This window comes from Diplotaxodon limnothrissa, linkage group LG9 (assembly GCF_057381915.1).
Source record: "Diplotaxodon limnothrissa isolate DT_005_m linkage group LG9, D_limnothrissa_male_GT1.1, whole genome shotgun sequence".
Lineage (NCBI taxonomy): Eukaryota > Metazoa > Chordata > Actinopteri > Cichliformes > Cichlidae > Diplotaxodon > Diplotaxodon limnothrissa.
This window is the reverse complement of record NC_140604.1, coordinates 19416370-19440083: the sequence shown is the minus strand read 5'-3', so window position 1 is coordinate 19440083 and position 23714 is coordinate 19416370. Positions and strand designations below refer to the sequence as shown.

The window sequence follows — 23714 nt, the reverse complement described above, 5'->3', positions numbered from 1 at the left end:
CGTTGAAGACAATATAATTACACTGCAAAGCAAGACACAAGTAGGCAAGCTTCTTCATGTTTCTCGTGCACGGGAGAGAACCGGACAGGCACCGTTCCTTCGCTTGACCCCAGTTGCTCTCGTCCGTTCTCCCGTACCACTGTTCTTTTATTGAGGTTACATGAATATGCATAAGTTCATTAACATATGACGTCTACATACACACAAAGAGTACCTTGCCTGTGTGTGTGTGTGTGTGTGTGTGTGTGTGTGTGGACTGCTGATCAAAGGGTCAAACATCCTTGGTCAGGAAGAGGGTAGCCTCCCCCTCACCCTAGATGGTTCATCCTAGATAACACGGTGAGGAAGTCCTGCAGTTCATCTAAACAAAGAGCACTTAGACTAGAACAGACGCAACTACGTTAATCCTGCCATAAAACAATAAGACACGGTATGACCTCTCATGCTCCCAAAGTGCTGTCTAATACACACAAAGTTTGCAGACTATCAAGGATCAAAACCTCTACCAATCTACAACTAATTACAAAACTCTAAGCATATATAAGTAAATATTTCTAAGCATAAATGACAATCAACAATACAAACCTAACACTAATGGATGCACTTCATCCATTAGAATGGGGTTCAATTAAGAGCTGTGATTTTTAGGCCATGTCTTGGGACTGTAACACCTATTTAACGTATTAGGAGGTGGTGAACGTGAGTAAAACAACAACGATCCTTTTAGCTCTGCTTTGGTCTCCACCACCTTCTCAGTGTCATGACAAACAGGTTTTGTCTCTGCGTTTTAAGCTTAATATTCTTTATTATTTAGATTCAGGAAATAGTTTATTCTTTCTTGTTATTAGTTCAAGCTTAATTTTGAGTCCTGCTTTTCTGTACCTTCAGAGATTTTCAGTTTCTTTTGAATTCTGCAACTCAATGCAACAATGTTACATTTCCTGGTTGCTTTATCTTTATGCTCCCAGTTTAGTCTTCTGGGATCCCTAGCCTTCAGCTCTCTGTCACTGGAAACCTAGCTCCTCTTTGTGTCTATAGTTTGTTATTTGTGTCTTGCTGTTCATATTTTGTTAGTGTCATACTGTGCTTCTGACCCTCTTCCCCAACTGCACCACCTGAAAGAGGTCTTTTGTGTCTGAAATTGACATAACATTGAGGGGAAAATCTGGTTGATGGGGTTAAGACAAGGCTACAGTAGTGTTTTTTGTTTTGTTTTTTTACATCATCCTCCAATTTTAGTTAAAAAGCTAAGGGCAGCTTTGAAGATGAGATTATAATGATTATAATGATTTAGCAGCCTCTGAAAACAGTAATTAAATATTTAAAACCATAAATCCCATTCATGGTTTAGGTTAGCAGTCAAAAACATCTCTTACCTTAAGAGATGTTGCTCTCTTACCCCATGCAATTAACTGCTCAGAGAACAAAAAACAATGACTTGTGATAGTCATAAACAGTGAGGTTGTGTAAATGTCCCATTGAACAAAATTTATCTCACATTTATAGCACTTCAAACACCCTATGCCAGCAAAATTAGAATGGCTCCTCCTCCTCCTCCTTTTTATAGGTCCACTTTGCAGTGGTGTAGCAGAGTTGAAGCTGAGGCCGGCACTGTGTACCTTGACTCATAAAGCCAAAGGGCAGCAGCTGATTGAAAATGTGGAGAGAATTAGTTTTATGGCTTCCTATCTTGGAGACTGGAGTCCTTTTTTTTTAGATGCAAATAGAATAGTGGAAAGTGCTGTATAGCATTAAATGTGTTTACGGCCTTTATTCTGTTCATATTAAATTTAATTTCCGTAACTGTTCCTTCACCTTTAAATCAGGCGAAATGTTGGGAGTGCTGTTTCTCTTTGGATCACAATCGTTTCAGCCTCTGACCACACTTCACAAAAGTGCACATATTTATGGCTGGCTGCACGACTGAGATACTCTGCGGCCTATAATACAAATAGAGCTGTTGATTTACAAATAGGATTTTTTTTCACAGTTGTTGCTGTTGCTTTCACGGGCAGAAAGACACATTTTAAGTCAAGATATAAATGGAAGAAATCTTTGAAGCAATTATTCTAACTTTGCGGTACACGGTGGCAACGCTTTTGGAAAAGGTGTATCGGGTTACCTTTCTCTGTTCTGTTTCAGCGAGCAGCTTCTTCGGCCTTTCCTCAGCCCGTCGAGCTGCCTAGGCAACAATCAGAGCAGAGAGGCTGAGGCATCGTGAAGAGAAATGTACAGTGGTGGAGTGGTAGGAAATTACAAAAGGAATCAATTCAATGAGTTCCCTCCATGAAAAAAAATGTCTATAAATCAGGCAGAGCCAGAGCCAAACAACAACCTTTTAAGAGCCTGTCTACCGAGGCACAATGCATTACAGAGCAAGAGAGAGCTCAGTAATATGGCTACTTCTGCACGAAACCCTTTCTTTTTTCACTCAACTGCTAACCCAACACAGCAGTGCTGTCAACTACATAACCTTGATGCTTTTTCTACTGACCTTATTTGTATGTCTTTATCATTGCCATGATATTGGGCTTCTCTTACAAAACATATTAGAGGCAAAGCATGCTGCGCTTTTCTGTAATGCCAGAACATCAAAGTGTTTTTTTCCCCAAAGGAGACGTCCACCTTTTGAAAAATGTGGCACTTATTCTGACACGACCACGCCGGCATGAAAGTGAAAATGAAGACTTATCTGTCTTCACCTCTTAACTGTCAAAAGGCAGTACAGTTGAAGCTGTAATCATTTTTAAAGAGTGGGCTTTGAACACCAGGTCGTTACTTTTCCTCTAAAAGCAGTTTGCAGAGCACGTTTCTGTGTTTTTTTGATAACAAATATCAGGTCCTCTAAAACAATTCTTTTTCCAATTACATTCCTGGTTGAATATCACTTCCTGCGCTGTTTTCCCATGTTTCTCCCTGTGACGCTATCACCTCAGAGGACAAGAAGCTTAATGGAGGTTGTAAATATACTAAAAGGCAAGGTCAGCAGAAAAACCACTGATGGAATAAATTAGTGTCCCGTTCTAAAGAAAACAACAGAGAAGACAACATGAAATATAACAGTAAGAAGGGGTAAAGTGGTCCGAAGGCCAGTATCCACTCCTGATTTATTAAACTAGAGAGGCAACCTAACCCTTCTCCACTGATGTGTCATGTTCCCTGTGACCTGTCCATGAACATCCATATGGCAGGAGTGTCAGACTGGGGTTTTGAACTAGCATTAGGTGGTCACTGTGGTGCTCGTTTGAGTTAAGACATGCATATCTGTGTGCCTGCACCACATCAATTTTCAGTGTCTGCCACTGATAAATGACAAGGCCACTTGAGGGCTGGTGAGCAGGAGTTTATTCCCACATGTGGCAACGTGCAGAAACAGCACATCCATGCAACACTGTAAACCCGAGCTGCTGTGCGACCACAGTAGGTGCAAATAGTCAAAGAAATAACATGAGACGTTAGGTGATATAACACATAAAACATGTGTTGCCAAGTGAAAGAGTAGCGGTAGTGTGTGTTGCCTGATCCCAGACTCAGGTGTAATGGATGCATGACACAGAATATTTCCTCTGTAAATCGCACGGCTGTTCCACTTTACTGGTTGACTGGGCAGCTTTCTTCTTTATCTACTGTGGCTTCAGTGTGTGAATTGCATCCTTTTCAGAATTATTCTCCTGCCACATACAGCCAATTGCCGAACAAAGTTATTATGGGACAGCATATCACAATAAAACTACACTGTGTAATTGTGCAGAGATTGACGCTACGCAGTGGGCAATCAAAGCTGCCGCGCCGTAGGAGTCTACAGCCGTTTGCATTGGAAATTATGTTTGGTAAAGGGAAAGAGACTGCCAGTCAGAAATGTGTACGTGTGTGTGCTTGTGTGTTCGTGCACGATATTCCAAGAACATCAGCGTTACCTTGGTTACTAATCCTATTTACTGAGGATTGGATCCATTATTCAGGTTCTTCGTCTCAAAGCTGAATAGTTGTTATCACAGTGTGTCAGGGACAGAGACTCAGAGCAGGCAAATATTAAATATGCAGTGTTTTCTTCACAATATTTCACAGTATTTAATGGACTAACTGTAATCCATTTTGGAACATAAACTGTAATGAAAACCAGGATTTTTCCAGCTATAAAAAAACAAAACGACATGCTTGCAGTGAAAAGAAAATCAAAGGAAAAACTGGTGGAAAAATTTGGGGGGATCAATTTACCTATCTGCTGTTTGATAACCGTAATTAAACATACAACAATGATCGCTCAATAGTGCATCCTTTCATTGGGTAGGCATAATTGCCCCGATGCTGCGACCAATCATCTTTCGTGAAAACTAACATTCAAGCCGTGAAAAGGTCATTTAGGAATAATTGCAGAGGAGGCCTACAAAAGCTGAGGCTAATGTACGTTGATAACTTGACAGCACAGAAAAGTCTGAATAAAACTGTAACACGAATTACAGCCCACGCTTTATGTGATCAGTGAAATGGCACACAAAGCATTGGGGATGCAACAATATGGGTATTGAGATAGCAAAGCTTTTTCACTGACAGCTACTGTATTTGGTTTCTCACAAAGCGGAGAGAACTGCTGTGACATTCACATATTGTTGCTTCTTCTTATGCTCCTCACAATCATCCAGTGGTAGCATTTCAACCATGAAAAATGTGGCTTAGGTAAGCAGTTGACTGGCCAGTGACATTGTACTTTACATACAGAGAAGGAAACCTTCAACAACAACAACAACAACAACAACAGCCTTTTCAACAAAAAGGTGCATTAAAAAAGTAGAACCCAACTAGGAAAAAGGGTAAAAGTTTAAAAGTTTAGTAAGTTTTAAGAAAATGATATGTTGCTATCAAACAAGTCATTTATGTTTATCATTTACTAAAAACTAGCTATAATTTGAATTTAATATGATAACATTGGTACATATAATAACACACAGCATTGGACCCGTGCCACAACAACAGTAAGGCCAATCTCACTCCCTTCTTGGTGTCATTTAACCAAAACCACAATCTTATCCTAAAGCTATTAAGTAGGTTTGACACCTAAACTATCTAAAACAAAAAGGGCAGTAAAAGCAAAAGTAAACACAAAGTGAAAATGATTGTGTGTTATTGACTAATTACACACAGTCTAAGTCCATGTAGTTACAGCACGCACAGTTGTGTTATAATAGACAGCCAATTTGTGTTTATAGATGATCTATATAGTATTTATTAACCATTTGCAGAGCTTAGAAACATCAATCCAGCTCCACCTGTCAGAATGAATGTGGAATGGGTAAAGATCATGCATTCAGACTGATTCAGGCCCGGCTCCAATTCCTATCCTGTCATCTCCCAGCACTCTCTGCCCTGATCCACTCAGAGTGGCTTATTTTGTCCAACACAACCTGTGTTCCTCATTCAAAATTGCTCATCCTTCCAAAATTACACCGAAAGATCTAAAATCTAATTAAACAACATGTAGATAGTTCTGTAAAAGTTGACATGGTTGCCTTTACTTCACATTTATGAAAGAATTGGAAAGTTGCCCTACTTTTTTGAGTTAAACGTGAAGTACTTATAGTCGCTTAACTCTAAATATTAACAGAGGCCGTCATTCATCAGTTACAGAACAATTATTATTAAAAGATGTGTAAGCATTAAATAATGGTGCAATTTCATTAACAGTAAAAGCTTTATTTTTATTAAAAATGAATTTTCCATTCATTAACTACGGTTAATATAAAGTATTACTGGAAAAAAGTAATTATCCTGCGTTTCATGGAGCTCCGGTGTGTAATATGAGTAAATAAATGTCAAATGACTCAAGTTAAATTGAAGTAATTTTAAGTGTATGTAAAATATCTGTTTCAAAATCTCCTTTCCAGAAGTTTGACTTTTACTTCATCTTTTTTTCTATCTAGTTATATTTCATGTCACATTTCGTGACAGTGGATTTGTCACCAGCCAATCACATGCCCCCAGCTGGGTCAGTAAAACATCCATTCACAGCAATGCTGTCAGTTGCTGGAGGAATCACAGAGAGACTCTGTGTGTGTGTTTTACTCTTTAAAGTAGTTGTCTGACTGAGAAACATAAAACCACGATGCCATGTTAGCCAAGGTCACAAACCAGCACACCGAGCTGGCTGGGTAAGTAAGTAAGAAGCACATGTATGTGATGAAGAAGCAATGATCATCATTCAGAATTGGCTAAATTTAGTGTTGTTGCAGCTCAAGAAAGGTCAGTTGTTAAACCGTTATATTTTTTCTTTCCTTTTTTTTAAACTTGCAGTGTTTTTGATTTCTCTAAGCAGCAGTTAGGTAACTGGTGACAACTCTGCAATCATGAAATGACTTCTTTAAGAGTATTATTGGATATTTTACTGATTCTGAATTAGTTCCTGAAGTTCTTCGAAAACGGTTCCATCTATAATTGTGCTTATTTATTTGACTATCTGTGTCATTATGTTATGTTAAAAAAAATAATATTAAACACTTCCTTTGGAGCAGAATTAGCTGGAGTTGGCCTGCCCGTCCTCTAAAGCTTTCCCCCTCCCCTCCCCCTCTGTCTGTGTCCCAGGAGGGCAACTGGAGGAGAATGACTGGTAAAACTCAGACCAGCAACGTGACCAACAAGAATGACCCTCGTTCCCTCAACTCCAGAGTCTTTATTGGCAACCTCAACACAGCCATCGTCAAGAAGACCGACATAGAGGTCATCTTCGCCAAGTATGGCAAGATAGTGGGTTGCTCTGTGCACAAGGGTTACGCCTTTGTACAATACATGAACGAAAGGAACGCCCGAGCAGCAGTGGCGGGGGAAAACGCCCGTATCATTGCTGGACAGCCTCTTGGTGAGTCTTTGCTTTGTTTTTGTTTTGTTCTTTTCCTCTTTGCTCTCAGGTATCTATCATTTGCTATGCAGATTTTATTAGTATGAAAGCCCAGTGAAATATAGCCTATACTGTACTTCACAAACACTTTCCTCTTGAAATACAGAGGCTTGATCTTTGCTGGAGGAACGGATTGTCTCTCTCGGGAACAAAAACTGCCTTAGGCATCTTTCAGGCTTTTAGTTTAGAGCCTCTCTTGGCTCCTAAATGCTGAAATGTCTGTGTTTGTTGTCATGCTGTTTTTGAGAAAATCCCTGCTGAATCATTTAACTGATCCACTAGTGGATGTAAGCACAGTTTGATTTTAACATTTACTAAACATCAACTTGCAGAAAGTGTGTCAAAGTTCTTGTGACATACTACTTAGAGCGGAATGGAATTTATTATGTGGCATGGGATGCACCTCCAATATGCTGTGCAAGCACTGCTACTCTACTGTGCGTGCACTTTTTGTGTTTTATGTTGTTGTTGTTGTTGTTTGTGGATCGTGAGTGGGAAAACTTTTCATATTTGGAATTGTTTTGTTCCTGGCTGGCAGGCAAAATGTTTAAGCAATCAAAAGACGTGAGTCAAAAGTTAACTTTTTATACAAATGGAAACAAATTAGAAAAATACCGAAGAATCATTGTTATACGGTTTTGTGTGTCTTCACTCCAGAAGCAAACAAAGCTACAATTTAAGTTTCAGTGTTGAATTAAGTTTTGTCTCTGAAGGGCATTGTCTGGGGCCTTATCTTGTTAAAACATCTTTGCGAAGCCTAGGGGTGAATTGCAAAGATACAGCGGAGCACATTCCTAGACACTACTGCTATCAAACATAATTTTAAAATGATCATGACCAGATAATGCTGTGCATGCAGGCAGGCGAGCAAGAGACCTTTTGATTAAATTCTCTGCAGCAAGTTTAGTGTTTCAACTAGGGAGCCTGGGCTCTGCAGTGAGTGCAATGTGCAGGTTTTACTGAGTGTTAGTCATAATGCAATAACAGTAAAAAGAAATTAAACCTTCTTTCAGTGCTAAGGACCAAATTAACCATTTGGTCCTTAGCACATCTTAAAATTAACTAAATGCAATCTCAGATGAATTCCAAAACATGGTATATTACACTTTGTCATTATTTATATAACAAAAGTCAAACCAGATGCAGAAGCAGTTTGCAGAAAGCAAAATACATTCTTACAGCTTCCGTAAGAGACTTTAAGAGACTAAGTAGCAGTCAGGTGCTGCTAATCAATGCACTTGATAATTACATCAGGAAGTGTGAGCACCTTATAAATGCAGACGTTTTAGTGGTTTGCAGGTCTGGAGCATTCTAGTGTGGGTTAAAACATTACCAAGGAGGAAAGACACCAGAAACGATCTTAAAGAAAGAATCGTTGGTGCCAGTCTGGTAAGGGAAGTGTTGCAGGACAATTTCCAAACAATTAGAAATGCTTCATTCTGCAGTGAGAAAGAATACTCACATGTGGAAAACATACCAATTACCAATCTTCCAGTGAATGTACCACCCCAAGGTCAGACTGTGCAGTCCTCAGACTGCTCAATGAGCTACATCTCAGGCTCTACAGGCCTCACTTAGCATGTTAAATGCTGAAGTTTATGACAGCACAATTAGTGAAAGATGGAGAAAGTATAGCTCATTTCAGGGCTGCCAGGAGAAAACCTGTCCTACTCTTGTGTCTAGAAAGAAATTAGCAGCATGGTTTGAAAAGTTGCAGCTGAATCAACTTTCTTGATGAATATCTTTTGGACAAAGTGGTGTTTGCCAAACATGATGCTGTCCATTATGGCCAAACACCAAATACTGCATTTCAGCACAAACACATCATACTAAGTGTTAAGCACAGTAATGGAGAGGTGATGATTCGGCTTGTTTTATATACCAAAGTAATCTAGAGTCAAATGTGAGGCCATCTAACCAACAGCCAAAGTTTGTACAAAACTGGGACAAATTAACAGGACAATGATCTCTCTCCTTCACTCAGACTCAGTGCATTGTACAGCTAATAACAATGAACTAAAAATGACTAGACAGGTATGGCGTGGCTGGAAGGGTTTCCAAGAGAAAGCCTCTTCTCTGTAAAATGAGATATTTGTCATTAGGCTCTTATTTCATTGCAAAGAAACACGAGGCTCCCTACGGAAAGATTGAAGAGGTACGATAATAACTGAACCCATAAAAGAACATAGATACAAAGCCAAGACATGGACATAATAGTGGATAATAAGGTAGACCTACATGATCACTTTGGTTACCTTGCAGTTTTGTGTCTTTATGATGTTGTATCATAAAGACACAAAACTTTTGGTTCCACCATGATTTTTCTGTGACTATGGAGTAAAGAAGGACACAGCTTGATTGTCAGCTTGGACTTGAAAGTGATCTTTCTAATCTTTTTGAAAAGGGAACATTTAATGAAAGAAAATGCAGAGCTCATTTAAAAGTTGTCTGTTCTGCATCAACCAGACAAGTTATTGATCTGCCTCCTTTCGACACAGCTTATATCTACCAAAACACCAATAGTCTGACACCGGTAGTCTGACTTGACTCTCACACCCTCCTATAAAAGTCTACTCATGTGGTTCTTTCAGCTGCTTTTCTCTTGTTAAGATGTTGAGCTGTTCATGAAAGTGTTTCCTCTTTGCCAATTATTGGATATTTCCCCTGCACGCTTAACAAATGAGATGTTCCTCCTGAAAACTGATTGTGTGATTGGAGCTTTCTAAAACAAATAATAATAATAATAATAATAAGATTTTTTTTTTTAATTATACTATTTCTCTATCAAGATAAAACATCAGTATCAAGCACTGATGATCTCTCGTTGACTGGTTAATGTGAGCTAATGTGTTTTTGCTCTTGAGGATGTGCATTAGTTTGATATTTATTGTTATGGATGTTACAATCAGTGAATTAGCAGGAAAAAAAAACTGTTATTAAAACCATTCACGAGAAGGTTGATCAGCCGACGGAGCCAAAACCATATGTGAGCAATCCACCGAAGGCCTAATAAGAGTTAAACTGATTCATTTGTGACTTTAATGCTAGACAGGTGACTCTTTTTCATGTGTGATTGCTTGTTTTTGGTTGAGAAAACAATAATAACTAAAAGTATTTTCATTACTACAGAGTTCATTTCACACGAAGCAAGACAATCCAGCCTTCACTGCTATCACTCAGTCTGCAAGTCATGTGGCGTAAGTAAGACTGGAAGATAGATCTTTAATTGACAATTTAGACCACCCTTCTTCTCATCCTGCCAAGCTGATGCTTTTTATATTAACATGGCAGAGAAATGAATCAGCCCCGTAATGATTTTGTGATGAAGGATGACCTCCCCAAAGCATCCGGCTTCCTGTGCAAAAACATTTCATTAAAGGGTTATTACCTGCAAGTTGATTGCACGTCAGCTTCACAGGTACGCTAACATTGCTCTGTTACTAAAGGACCGGCATTCATGTGTGTTGCTGTTTGAGCCACTGTTGACAATGTCTGTTGTTATCATTGACCGCCCGCGCAAGACGAATCAACAAATCTTTGTGTGGGGGGAGAGGAATGTTTGAAAAAGCACAGTTTTGAAGTGGGAAAAGAGGTCAGTGGAATAATCACATCATACTTCGACTGCACAGCTCCACTTCAGTTGTGCAGACCCAAGGTGATGACTAATCTGTGCACTCGCTGATACACAAGTGTCAGAGGTCATAGCCTGCTGCCACCACTGCAGATGAGACTGTTACTGTATATGTGCTATATGTTTGTGTGTGTGTGTGTGTGTGTGTGTGTGTGTGTGTGTGTGTGTGTGTGTGTGTGTGTGTGTGTGTGTGTGTGTAGCTAAAAAACCGCAGATGAGCAAATGCAAAAATTCTAAAATTGCAAAGCTGGCAGCACCGTCCTCCCCTCGCCTGCAGAATGAAAAATGGATGCTCCATTACTCTATCAAATATGAGTAGGAGTTCGTGAGATCGTAGCTAGGATTCTGAGCACAGCAATCATTACCAAATAATAGTACGTGTGATGCTATTTTGAGTGGAGCGCTGTATCTCTGTGCAATTCGCAGATACAAGCTTGAAGAAATTTCTCGTTTTGCACGAGCGCAGATGTTTAATATAGCATCACATCAGACACGAAGACGCTTTCCTCTGTTCCTCTGTTGGTGAAACATTGAAAAAAAAAAGCCCCAGTACATACTAGACAGTAAAGAAACCTCCCTTGCCACAGTGTTGGCAGTATTTAAAGCAAGGATTCTTGATTTGTGGATATCAAACGTGCAACAGTGGAGCTCTAATGCCAAAATCAAAAGTAGAAAATATACAGTGCAGTGAAAAAGTGTGCGTTTCCTTCCTGATTTCCTATTCTTTGACATATTTATCATTTACCCTATTTGAAAGTAAGTGACCACCCCCAAATCATGATTTTCCACACCCAGCCTTGATTACTGCCAGACTTGTTAAATCAAGAAACCACTTAAACAGAACCTGTCTGACAAAGTAAAGCAGGCTTTAATATCACAAAAAGCCACACATCATGCCACAATCTAAAGAAACAGCTGAGAAAGAAAGTTAATGAGATCTATCGGTTTGGAAAAGGTTGCAAAGACACTTCTACGGCTTTGGGAACCACAGTGAGAGCCATTATCCACACAAGGAAAAAACTTGAAACGGGGGTGAACGTGTCCTGGTTCTACAGTTTTTTTTAAAAACAAAACCGTGTTGGAGTGGTCTGTTCATAATCAGGACTTAAATCTGATTGAGATGCTTTGGCATGACCTTAAACAGGCCGTACGTGCTGAAAAACTCTCCAGTGTGGCTGAATTAAAAATTCCTCCACACTGAGTTGAAAGATTTATTGCCAATTATCACAAATGGTTGATTGCGGTTCTTATTGCCAAGGGTGGCGCAACCAGCTATTATGTTTAGGAGGCAATCACTTTTTCACACAGGTAGGTTTGAATGATAAAAGAACAATAAATAAAATCACCATTAAAAATACAGTTTTGTATTTACTCGGTTTATCTTTTGTCTAAAATCTGTCTAAAATGTGTTTGATCATCTGAAACATTAAAGAGTGATAAATGAAAAATATGCAAAAAAGAAAAAGAAAAAAGAAAAGAAAGACATTGTTTTTCAATTTATATATATCACAGTATCCTTGATTTGTTTTGCTTTGTGTGTCTCTCTCCATGGAGCTGAAACAATTAAACCTCGCAGTTTTTACCAAGCCAGTTGCTAGCTGTGCCTTTCTTCTTCCTGGCGCTGGCAATGGTAGTGTACTGGAACTTTAACTGAATGCAAATGAGAATGAAGAGACTAAACAAAGCAATAAATTTGTTATCAAAGACTCAGTAGCACTCAAAACAACTGCGGGAAACTTGTCAGTATTAGCAGCTCCTTTTACAAAAACACATTTCATCTGTTGAATGCGTAACAGAAATGCTGAATTGTATGAACTCGGAACACTTTTCACTCATTTTTCTGAAAGATGCAAACTATTCTCCGCGATGACAATAAAATCCCTCGTAGGACAATCGCTCAAGTATTTAGAGTTATCTGAGGTCAGCTGCTCTACATGTACTGTAAAGTACAAATGTCTCTTCCTTTCACTTCTGGTGCCTTCCCTGCCCTCTGGCTAAAAGTTGACTGGAAGAATTTCTTGTGGCTCAGTGACATGATGATTGCTGGCATCCATGAACCTCAAATGCATCTGAGCAGTTGCCTTCCTCACCCATTGAGAGGTATCAGCTCTATCTGTATGGCCTCCCTCTTCTCTGGGCTCAGGGGGCTGCCATGGAGACGACGAACGACAGATTTTTTTTCAGCATCCCCGGAGCCTCCACATCGTTGCAGTGCCGATTTTTAATACGGCACGCTGAAAATAACCCTTACGCTACCTTAACATTAAGTGGAAGGACTCGCAAGGAGTTAACATCAAACTTGGGTCTTTGAAACTTTTCAGAGATTTCATAAAAAAGCTGATTATATAAAACTCCTTTGAAGTATTCGCATCAAATGTTTGCGATGCATATCACACTTGCCCTTTATGTGGTAAGCTGAATATCTATCATTTCTTGTTTTTCTCATCTACAGAGGTGGTTGTTTCAACCGTGTCCTGACGTGGCACGGTGAGCTTAAGTGCGTGCCTGGAAGCAGCAGACGTGTGTGATTGGCAGGTGGTGATTGAAGCCCTGATGGAAAAAGGGCAATGAAAGAATAACATCCTATATTTTTCTAAGCAAGGCCATGTATGAAGATACAAGCTGCTGTGTGAGCTGGGAGCGGAGGAGTGGAGGAGAGAGAGGTAGATAGCGGAGAGAGGGCAGGCTAACAACATCTCTGGAGAGCCTGCCTGGTAGCGAGTACACCTGATAATCTTTCTTCTGTTGACTCCTGTTTTAAGTAGCTTGACCCTCCCTGAAGAGATTCGCATTCCACCTGGAAGTTTCATGTTGAAGGTCCATCCCATTACAATATTAATGACCAAAGTGAAGGATAATGTTTGATGGATCACCAATCATACCGCCTCCAAATGGCATTGGCAAGAGTTAGGCACATAAATAATAAAGTGATTTAGATGCAAAATCCATCCTAAGCGGATTACAAAAGCAGTGGCACTGCAATCAATCGTCATTTTGGGCCAACATGATGCATAGCAAGCAGCACCGGACACAGAGAGTAAACTACAGCAGGGAGAAGAGTGAGGAGGGACAGGTAGAAGGAGAACATGCAGGGAGTAGTGCTTACAGTGGCTACAGATACACTTACTGGAGCTGTACGTTGCTTTTTTCTGGGTTTATTTTTATACTTAGAGATTAATAGACAAATACAGGTGACGTTATTTTATTTTTGATTATTAGGAGTTCGTCTACAGGGGACTTCTTTTAAAGGCATTTTACAATGTATTATTTTAATCAAGGGGCGAGACTGCTGTGAGGTCAGAACAGGACACTGGTGGCCAGTTGAAAGCTCCTGACATTAATGATAAAAAGCATCAAAACTGCCTTTAAGTTAGAATCTGTTATGTGAGTGTAGCTATGAGACACATGCAGAAACAGACCAATTAAAATCCAACATGAGGCAGATAAGCATAACAGCAACATTTGAAATATTGGCATTACATCAAATACTATGTTTTTCACAATCAATTTTACAATGCTCTCCTTCATTATGCTTGACAGAGTGCAGCGGCTAAAGTTTTAGTAGTGTTACATTCCACAGAATAAAAACTATGGAAACATGAGATTGAATTGAATTAAGAATATACCAGGCTAAATTCAAACACACTGCCATTGAATTTTGCATTATAATGCAACTGTAGTGAGACTGCATTATTTACAGGGACACAGCATTAAATGTAAGAACATAAGTAGCCTAGGTAGTGTTTTCCCTGGAAGCTGTAAGTGAAAAGTAAAACAAAACTAAACTCGCTTCAAGCTAAAAGCCAAGGAGGCCTCCACATGATAAAATTTGATGATAAACATATTTTTTTTAACCTGGGATATTGTATCTACTGTAGGGCTGAGTTTTTTAACCAGTCGCTTAAAGCATTTCTACCATCTAAGCACATTAGTGATTTCCTGCAACATGGAATGCAACTAGCGATTGCTCCAGCCATACTCAGGTGAGTCATTTGTTTATTTTGGGGTTGCACATCAACAACTGCTCGTATCTCCTCTTTGCGAGCCCTTCGTGGCCTTGTTGCACTCAATGATATATTTTTGCTTCAAGTGGTGAAACAAGTTTGTTGCTTCCACCTTTAGCAGGAGTAGTTTCCTTGTATATTTTGGAGAGTACTGTGCTGTGAGTACCTCCCTTTATCCCTTTATAGGTATTAAATCGTCATTGGAGACTGACATGCATCTGTTGTTCACATATCTCGGGGTTTGTCTCATTGTCCTGCATACTTGCTGTAGCATGATGTGATGCTTTGAAATGGCAAAGCCCTAACAGACAGCAGAAGGATTTAACTTCATATCCATTTTATTTATTTACTTTTAGAACTCTTTTGCATTGATGTTACTGGTGCAGCCACGATGAAATTAATCTAGAACCGTGAACTAGCATGAATTTGGCTCACTTTTTCTTAGCCTTATTTGTATGTTGTGTTTAATGTTGATTAGCAAACTCTACTGTGTGTTGTGTTAATAAAAAAATAAACATGCTTAAACGCTAACCCCCCCCAAAAAAAAAAACAATTAGCAATTGTAAACATTAGCATGTTAGCATGTTCACTGTTAGCATTTAAGGCCATCCATGCAAGAGCTAGCATGGTTAATGTTGCTTTTTTTATTTACACTTTAGCACTCACTTATCACACAGCACATGCTTTAAAACTGATTTAATACAGTCTACACTAATCTCATGCAGTTCACCTAAATTGGATTTGTTAGATTATTGCTCATCTGTAAGCAGCCTATTCAGTATTTGGTGTCTGTCCTCCAGCATTGAAATAGCTTTTCTCTTCACTCATTGTCTAACAGAGAGATTCAAAGCTGGCATACTACAAAACAAAAATGGGGGGGGGGGGGGGGGGAAGGAAATTTAATTAACACACAAAAGTAAAACTGATTAATTTAAAACATTTCAACACTTTTACACAAAATGCATGTGACCCCTTCATTGCGCTGCATATTACAGGCTTACCACTGTAAGTGAAAATCCAGGAGGGATTTCTTTTTCCTTTAATATCTATCCAAACCAATCCTGTATGTTATCCACCTGGCTGCTGTAATTCTTTCCATCATTCACTATTAGCATTCAGGAGGCTCAGTCTTGCTTTGAAATTTGCATAGATAATTCCAGCTATGTCTACAATAACTGCACAGTTCACTAACTTTATTTTGAGAGCCAGGTTTAGAAGCATGAACAGTCATGAGTGAGAGGCCCTTTGGGTATTGCAGTATGCAACGAGATGGGCCAATTTCTCCTGATCCACTGGACTGAGTCTTGCCAAATCAAACCCCATAAGGCATTTCCTGTATCCTTCATCTCCTTATGTTTGCTTCTGAGGCTGTAAGAATATTCAGTTCATGTGCATGTGTTAATATGTGAGTTATGTATGTGCTTGCAGATAGAAGCCATTCATCTGTGCTTCTTTCAGTAAAATGTTTGAATTTGAATATACCCATTTAACAGACATTGCAATATCAATGTAAAATCCATTTCTATCTCTTTCCTCTCGTAGCCCCTCTTGTAGCCCCTCTCTGCCTTTCTTTTTGGTATTTTTCCTTGTCCTTGTATGTGATTAGAATGCACCGCCGTCACCTGTCTCCTCTCTCATTAATCACGCACTGAGAGACTGGACCGGACATTGAATGCGCAGTTAGGCTGACCCAACGCTTGACAAAATACCAGGTACAAAGCGTACGGGCTCACATTCATACATTCATGTGAAATCAACAGCCTGGCCAGGCTCGCGGTTTATCCAAGCTGGAATGCAGTCAAAGTATAAGAAATTTAAAGTTTGTAATCGTGCACCTAATAGGCTTCTAATAAAGCCACCCAAGAAACGAGGAAATCGCATTTCCCCCAGCTGCCAGGATCTCTTTCTATCTATTTGTTTGTCCCCCCTTCTCCATCCCTTTCCCTCGTTCATACAGACTGACAAATGCTTTAGTGGGGCATGAGCCACAGTGTGGACAAAGTGAGATGGATTACTGTGTGGATTTTGGCAGAGGAAACTGCAGCTAATTCTCTGATTAGAAATCTGGGTTCAGAAGGCAGAGAAACACTGAGCTGTGACTCAGAGTGAGAGAATGGGGCTCAGTGGGCTTCAGCAAGCTGTGAGTGAGAATTTGTGTGTGGGAAAGTGTGTGTGTGGTCCAGGCACTTATTGACATATGTACAGGTTAGAAACCAGGCTAGTTTTAACACTTCTGCTTTGACTATTGTGGTCGTATTAATTTTATTGTTAATATGGGCAAAATTATTAATTTTTACTTTTGAAGTTTCTGTCATGGTCCTGGGTCGTTGACCCAGCGTTTTGTGTTTTGTGATTATTTCCCTCTGTTCTAGTTATTCTGTGTCCTCCCCCCTTGTGTCCGGTTCGGGTTCTAGATTTCCTGTTTTGTTCTGAAAGTCTGTGTCTGTTGTCATTGTGTTCAGCTTGTGTCCTCCAGTCATCATGTGTATTCAGATCAGCTGTTCTTCCCTCCTGTGTGCGATTACCCAATTACCTTGTGTGTGTGTGTGTGTATATATAGTGGGTGTCGGTCTGTGTTCGTTGTCGGCTCGTCTGTGTTTCTTGGTATCCTGGTCCTTGGTCTGCGTCTCTCTGCTCCGCTCTCCGTTTTGTAAGATTTCAGTTTGCTGCATTTTGGGTCCTCCTTTTCCTCCACACCACACGGCTCACTCCGCCAGCCGTGACAGTTTCATTTTTCTTCACCAGAGATCAGCGAACCAGCTCAGATATAGATATATAGATAGATATAGATAGATAGAGATATATATATATATATATATATATATAGATAGAGAGATATATATATAGCAGCTGGATAGCGTAGTGGTTAGACTACACGCCTTTGGAACAGAGGATCGCAAGTTCGATTCCTGCCTGGGGCGTCTGTATCCAGTAAGGGTCCTAAGGCTAGACCCCCTATGCTAAGCAAGCCTACCGCAGACATGAGCGAGACAGATAAATATGAAGGCATGCCGGCTCGGACGTCGCCCGGATCAACAAGGTCCGCGTCAGGTGTTGAGGAACCAGGGCACCCTGACGAAAAGTGGGCTACTGGAACAAGAAGGCATCGGTGGGCAAGAGACGAAAACAGGGCGTTGTTGGAATGCTACTATGCAAGTAACCCCGGCGGAAGGGGCTACATGAATAGGATGAGGGACCTATGGATTCTTCGATACCCAACATCCACAATGACGGCGAAACAACTAGTAGCTCAGTGTTCCAACATTCGAAAGAAGGGACTGCTCTCACAGCTAGAGATTGACGAGGTACAACACAAATGCTACGGCAAGGAGGAGTCAGGACGCCAGGTCAGGGGGGAGATATCATCACCCCCACCCGAGATTGGGTACATAGCCCCAAGTGCGATAGGAGAAGGATCGTTGAGTGCGAGAGGAACTGACCTGAAAAATAGGATCATGGCCAAGCTTGAAACCTGGATCCCGCGTAGCCGGTTACCAAGATTACGTGACGTTCCCTCAGAAGGTCTGCTAGATGATGTTAATGCAGCACTACGGACAATACCTACAACCACGATTACCGACACTAACAAGCTGATCTACAATACGGCAACAGTGATCAGTAAGATGCTTGGCTACAAGTTGAACAGCGACAAGGGGCAGTACCCTCCATGGAGAAGGAGGCTAGAGGGCAAGATCAAAGTAGCACGGAGGGAGGTTAGCCAACTAACGGAGTTGCAGAAAGGTGCGACAAATAAGGTGCCTAAGAAATACAGCAAGCTGTCCATACCTGAGGCCTTGGAAACTGCCAAGCAAAGACTCACAGCCTTGGCCAGCCGCTTGAGGAGGTACACCAGAGAGATAGAAGGCAGGAGAATAAACCAGCTGTTCTCCACAGAACCAGCAAAGGTGTACTCTCAGTGGCAAGGGAACAATAAGAGAACAGCACCACCAAGGCTGGAGACGGAGCAATACTGGAAGAGCATATGGGAGAAGGATGCAACCCATAACGGCAATGCTCAGTGGCTAGAGGATCTGAGGGCTGACCACAGCGACCTCCCTGAACAGGGTCCAGTAACCATCACAGTGGCAGATATCCAAGAAAGGGTCTCCAGTATGAAGAGTTGGACAGCACCAGGGCCCGACATGGTTCACGCCTACTGGCTGAAGAAGCTGACTGCACTCCACGAGCGTCTGGCAGCACAAATGAACCAGCTGCTAGTTAACGAGAGACACCCGGAATGGCTAACTGAAGGCCGGACGGTCCTGATCCCCAAGAAGGGACCGGTCCCCTCCAATAACCTGCCTCAGTACTACATGGAAGCTCCTGTCAGGCATCATATCGGCTAAGATGAACAGGCACATGGGTCAATACATGAGCGGGACACAGAAAGGAATTGGCAAGAATACCAGAGGCGCAAAACACCAGCTACTGGTAGACAGAACAATCAGCCGAGACTGCAAGACCAGACTGACCAACCTGTGCACTGCCTGGATTGATTACAAGAAGGCCTATGACTCAATGCCCCACAGCTGGATACTGGAATGCCTAGAATTGTACAAGATCAATGGGACCCTAAGAGCCTTCATCAGGAACTCAATGGGGATGTGGCGTACAACACTAGAGGCCAACTCCAAGCCCATAGCACAAGTCACCATCAAGTGCGGGATCTACCAAGGAGATGCTCTGTCCCCACTGCTGTTCTGCATAGGCCTGAACCCCCTCAGTGAGATCATTAACAAGACTGGCTACGGATACCGACTACAGAACGGAGCAGTTGTCAGCCACCTCCTGTACATGGATGACATCAAGCTGTATGCCAAGAGTGAACGAGACATCGATTCACTGATCCACACTACCAGGCTATACAGCAATGACATTGGAATGTCGTTCGGACTGGAGAAGTGTAGTCGGATGGTAACAAAGAGAGGAAGGTAGTCAGAACTGAGGGGATTGAACTACCAGAAGGCAACATTGCAGACATAGAGGACAGTTACAAGTACTTGGGGATCCCACAGGCGAATGGGAACCATGAAGAGGCCGCTAGAAAAGCTGCAACCACCAAGTACCTGCAGAGGGTCAGGCAAGTCCTGAGGAGTCAGCTGAATGGTAAGAACAAGATCCGGGCCATCAACACGTACGCCCTGCCCGTGATCAGGTACCCTGCTGGGGTAATAGGCTGGCCAAAGGAGGAGATAGAAGCCACTGACATAAAGACAAGAAAGCTCCTTACCATGCATGGAGGGTTTCACCCCAAATCCAGCACCCTGAGGCTGTACGCTAAGCGGAAGGAAGGGGGCCGGGGACTGGTGAGTGTCAGCACCACAGTCCAGGATGAGACAACGAACATCCAAGAATACATTAGGAAGATGGCCCCAACTGACCGAGTGCTCAGTGAATACCTCAGGCAGCAGAAACCCAAGAAAGAGGAGGGAGACGAGGAACCATCGTGGAAGGACAGGCCCCTGCACGGTATGTACCACCGGCAGATAGAGGAGGTGGCTGATATCCAGAAATCCTACCAGTGGCTGGACAAAGCTGGACTGAAAGACAGCACAGAGGCACTAATCATGGCAGCACAAGAACAAGCTCTGAGCACAAGATCCATAGAGGCTGGGGTCTATCACACCAGGCAAGACCCCAGGTGCAGGCTGTGTAAAGATGCCCCAGAGACAATCCAGCACATAACAGCAGGGTGCAAGATGCTAGCAGGCAAGGCATACATGGAACGCCATAACCAAGTGGCCGGCATAGTGTACAGGAACATCTGTGCCGAGTATAACCTGGAAGTCCCGAGGTCAAAATGGGAGATGCCCCCAAGGGTGGTGGAGAATGACCGAGCTAAGATCCTGTGGGACTTCCAGATACAGACGGACAAAATGGTGGTGGCTAACCAACCGGACATAGTGGTGGTAGACAAACAGAAGAAGATGGCCGTAGTGATCGATGTAGCGGTTCCGAATGACAGCAATATCAGGAAGAAGGAACACGAGAAGCTGGAGAAATACCAAGGGCTCAGAGAAGAGCTCGAGAGGATGTGGAGGGTGAAGGTAACGGTGGTCCCCGTGGTAATCGGAGCACTAGGTGCGGTGACTCCCAAGCTAGGCGAGTGGCTCCAGCAGATCCCAGGAACAACATCGGAGATCTCTGTCCAGAAGAGCGCAGTCCTGGGAACAGCTAAGATACTGCGCAGGACCCTCAAGCTCCCAGGCCTCTGGTAGAGGACCCGAGCTTGAAGGATAAACCGCCCGCAGGGGCGTGCTGGGTGTTTTTTTTTTTTTATATCTCTATCTATCTCTCTCTATCTATCTATCTCTCTCTATCTATCTCTATCTATCTCTATCTCTATCTCTATATCTCTATCTATCTATCTCTATCTATCTATCTCTCTCTATCTATCTATCTCTCTCTATCTATCTCTATCTATCTATCTCTATCTATCTCTATCTATCTATCTATCTCTATCTATCTCTATCTATCTATCTCTATCTATCTATCTATCTCTATCTATCTATCTATCTATCTCTATCTCTATATCTCTATCTATCTCTATCTCTCTATCTATCTCTATCTATCTATCTCTATCTATCTATCTCTATCTCTATATCTCTATCTATCTCTATCTATCTATATCTATCTCTATCTATCTATCTCTCTATCTCTATCTATCTATCTCTCTCTATCTATCTCTCTCTATCTATCTATCTCTCTCTATCTATCTCTATCTCTATATCTCTATCTATCTCTATCTATCTCTATCTATCTATCTCTATCTATCTCTATCTCTATATCTCTATCTATCTCTATCTCTATATCTCTATCTATCTCTATCTCTCTATCTCTCTATCTATCTCTCTCTATCTATCTATCTCTATCTATCTATCTCTATCTATCTATCTCTATCTATCTATCTATCTCTATCTCTATATCTCTATCTATCTCTATCTATCTATATCTATCTCTATCTATCTATCTCTCTATCTCTATCTATCTATCTCTCTCTATCTATCTCTCTCTATCTATCTATCTCTCTCTATCTATCTCTATCTATCTATCTCTATCTATCTCTATCTATCTATCTCTATCTATCTCTATCTCTATCTATCTATCTCTATCTATCTATCTATCTCTATCTATCTATCTCTATCTATCTATCTCTATCTATCTCTCTATCTCTATCTATCTATCTATCTCTATCTATCTATCTCTATCTATCTATCTCTATCTCTATATCTCTATCTATCTCTATCTATCTCTATCTCTATATCTCTATCTATCTCTATCTCTATATCTCTATCTATCTCTATCTCTATATCTCTATCTATCTCTATCTATCTCTATCTATCTATCTCTCTATCTCTATCTCTATCTATCTCTCTCTATCTCTCTCTATCTCTCTCTATCTCTATCTATCTCTATCTCTATCTCTATATCTCTATCTATCTCTATCTATCTCTATCTATCTATCTCTCTCTATCTCTATCTATCTATCTCTCTCTATCTCTATCTATCTATCTCTCTCTCTCTATCTATCTCTATCTATCTCTCTCTCTCTATCTCTCTCTAGCTATCTCTCTCTCTCTATCTATCTCTATCTATCTCTCTCTATCTCTCTCTATCTATCTCTCTCTATCTATCTCTATCTATCTCTCTCTATCTATCTCTATCTATCTATCTCTATCTATCTCTATCTATATCTCTATCTATCTCTATCTATCTATCTCTATCTATCTCTATCTATCTCTATCTCTATCTATCTATCTATCTCTATCTATCTCTATCTATCTATCTCTCTCTATCTATCTCTATCTCTATCTCTATCTATCTCTATCTCTATCTCTCTATCTCTCTCTATCTATCTCTATCTATCTCTATCTCTATCTATCTCTATCTATCTATCTCTCTCTATCTATCTCTATCTATCTCTATCTATCTCTATCTCTATCTCTCTATCTATCTATCTCTATCTATCTATCTCTATCTCTATCTCTATCTATCTCTATATCTCTATCTATCTCTATCTATCTCTATCTATCTATCTCTATCTCTATATCTCTATCTATCTATCTATCTCTATCTATCTATCTCTATCTATCTATCTCTATCTGAGCTGGTTCGCTGATCTCTGGTGAAGAAAAATGAAACTTCTTCCAGTGGTGGTGTGCTGACAAGTTTGGGGTTTGGGTTTTCATTCTACACCCCATTTGTTAAAGTGCTCTTTAGCAAAACAAAGAGAACTGGTACCTCAGCACAAGTAGAACGCCCACAATGAAAAATGCAGTATGTGCTCAGCTATTCGCTAATTGCAAAACTGGCAAATATAACAAAAATCCTATTTTTAAAAAAGACGATTAAAGAAAAATTAGAAATGACATTAAAGAAACTGCTGATCCACTAGGGTTTTCTAGCACAACCCCCTCTGGGGTTTACAGAGAAGGGTCTAAAAAAGAGAAAATATCCGGTGAGCGGCAGTTCTCTGGGTGAAAATACCTTGTTGATGCCAGAGGTAAAGGGATAAAGGCTGGACTGTTTTGAGCTGATAGGAAGGGAGCAGTAACAAAATTAACCACTCATTACAACCAAAGTATGCAGAAGAGCATCTCTGAAAGCACAGCACATCGAATCTTGAAGCAAAAGCTTTGGCTTAGGCTACAGTAACAGAAGACCACACTGGTTGTAGTGTGGTCCTACTTCAATATGGACCAAAAGCACTGTGCAAAAGCATTAAGAATTCTGTCCAAAGTGCTGACTAATTTAAATACATGTAAATTTTCCATCCAATTTTGTTAGATAAGTATAACGTACAATGTTGAAGTTGATGGATTATGGCCAAATAATCTCACCCCAAAGGGTCGCGGCACATGGCCGCCCCTCCCTGATTCTGCCGGAGGTTTCTTCCTGTTAAAATGGAGTTTTTCCTCCCCACTGTCGCCAAAGTGCTTGCTCATAGGGAGTCATATGATTGTTGGGTTTTTCTCTGTATGTATTATTGTAGGGTCTACCTCACAATATGAAGCAACTAGAGGCGACTGTTGTTGTGATTTGACGCTGTATAAATAAAATTGAATTGAAACTGAAATGAAATTTAATGATTGGTATACATTCAGTTTATATCAAGCATATTTTCCTTAATGAATAATTATTGGAAAAGCTAAACCTTTGATTTTATATATTTACATTGCATTTCTCTCAA

At 40.8% G+C, this 23714-nt stretch overlaps 1 protein-coding gene across 1 annotated transcript in view; it reads left to right on the top strand.

The window, feature by feature from the left end:
- Positions 1–23714, top strand: part of ralylb (RALY RNA binding protein like b) — a 142356-nt gene that overhangs the window by 45022 nt on the left and 73620 nt on the right. The window contains exon 2 of the mRNA XM_085362822.1: positions 6577–6850. Coding sequence (XP_085218948.1) covers positions 6577–6850 — 274 coding nt within the window. The remainder of the gene's footprint in view (positions 1–6576; positions 6851–23714) is intronic.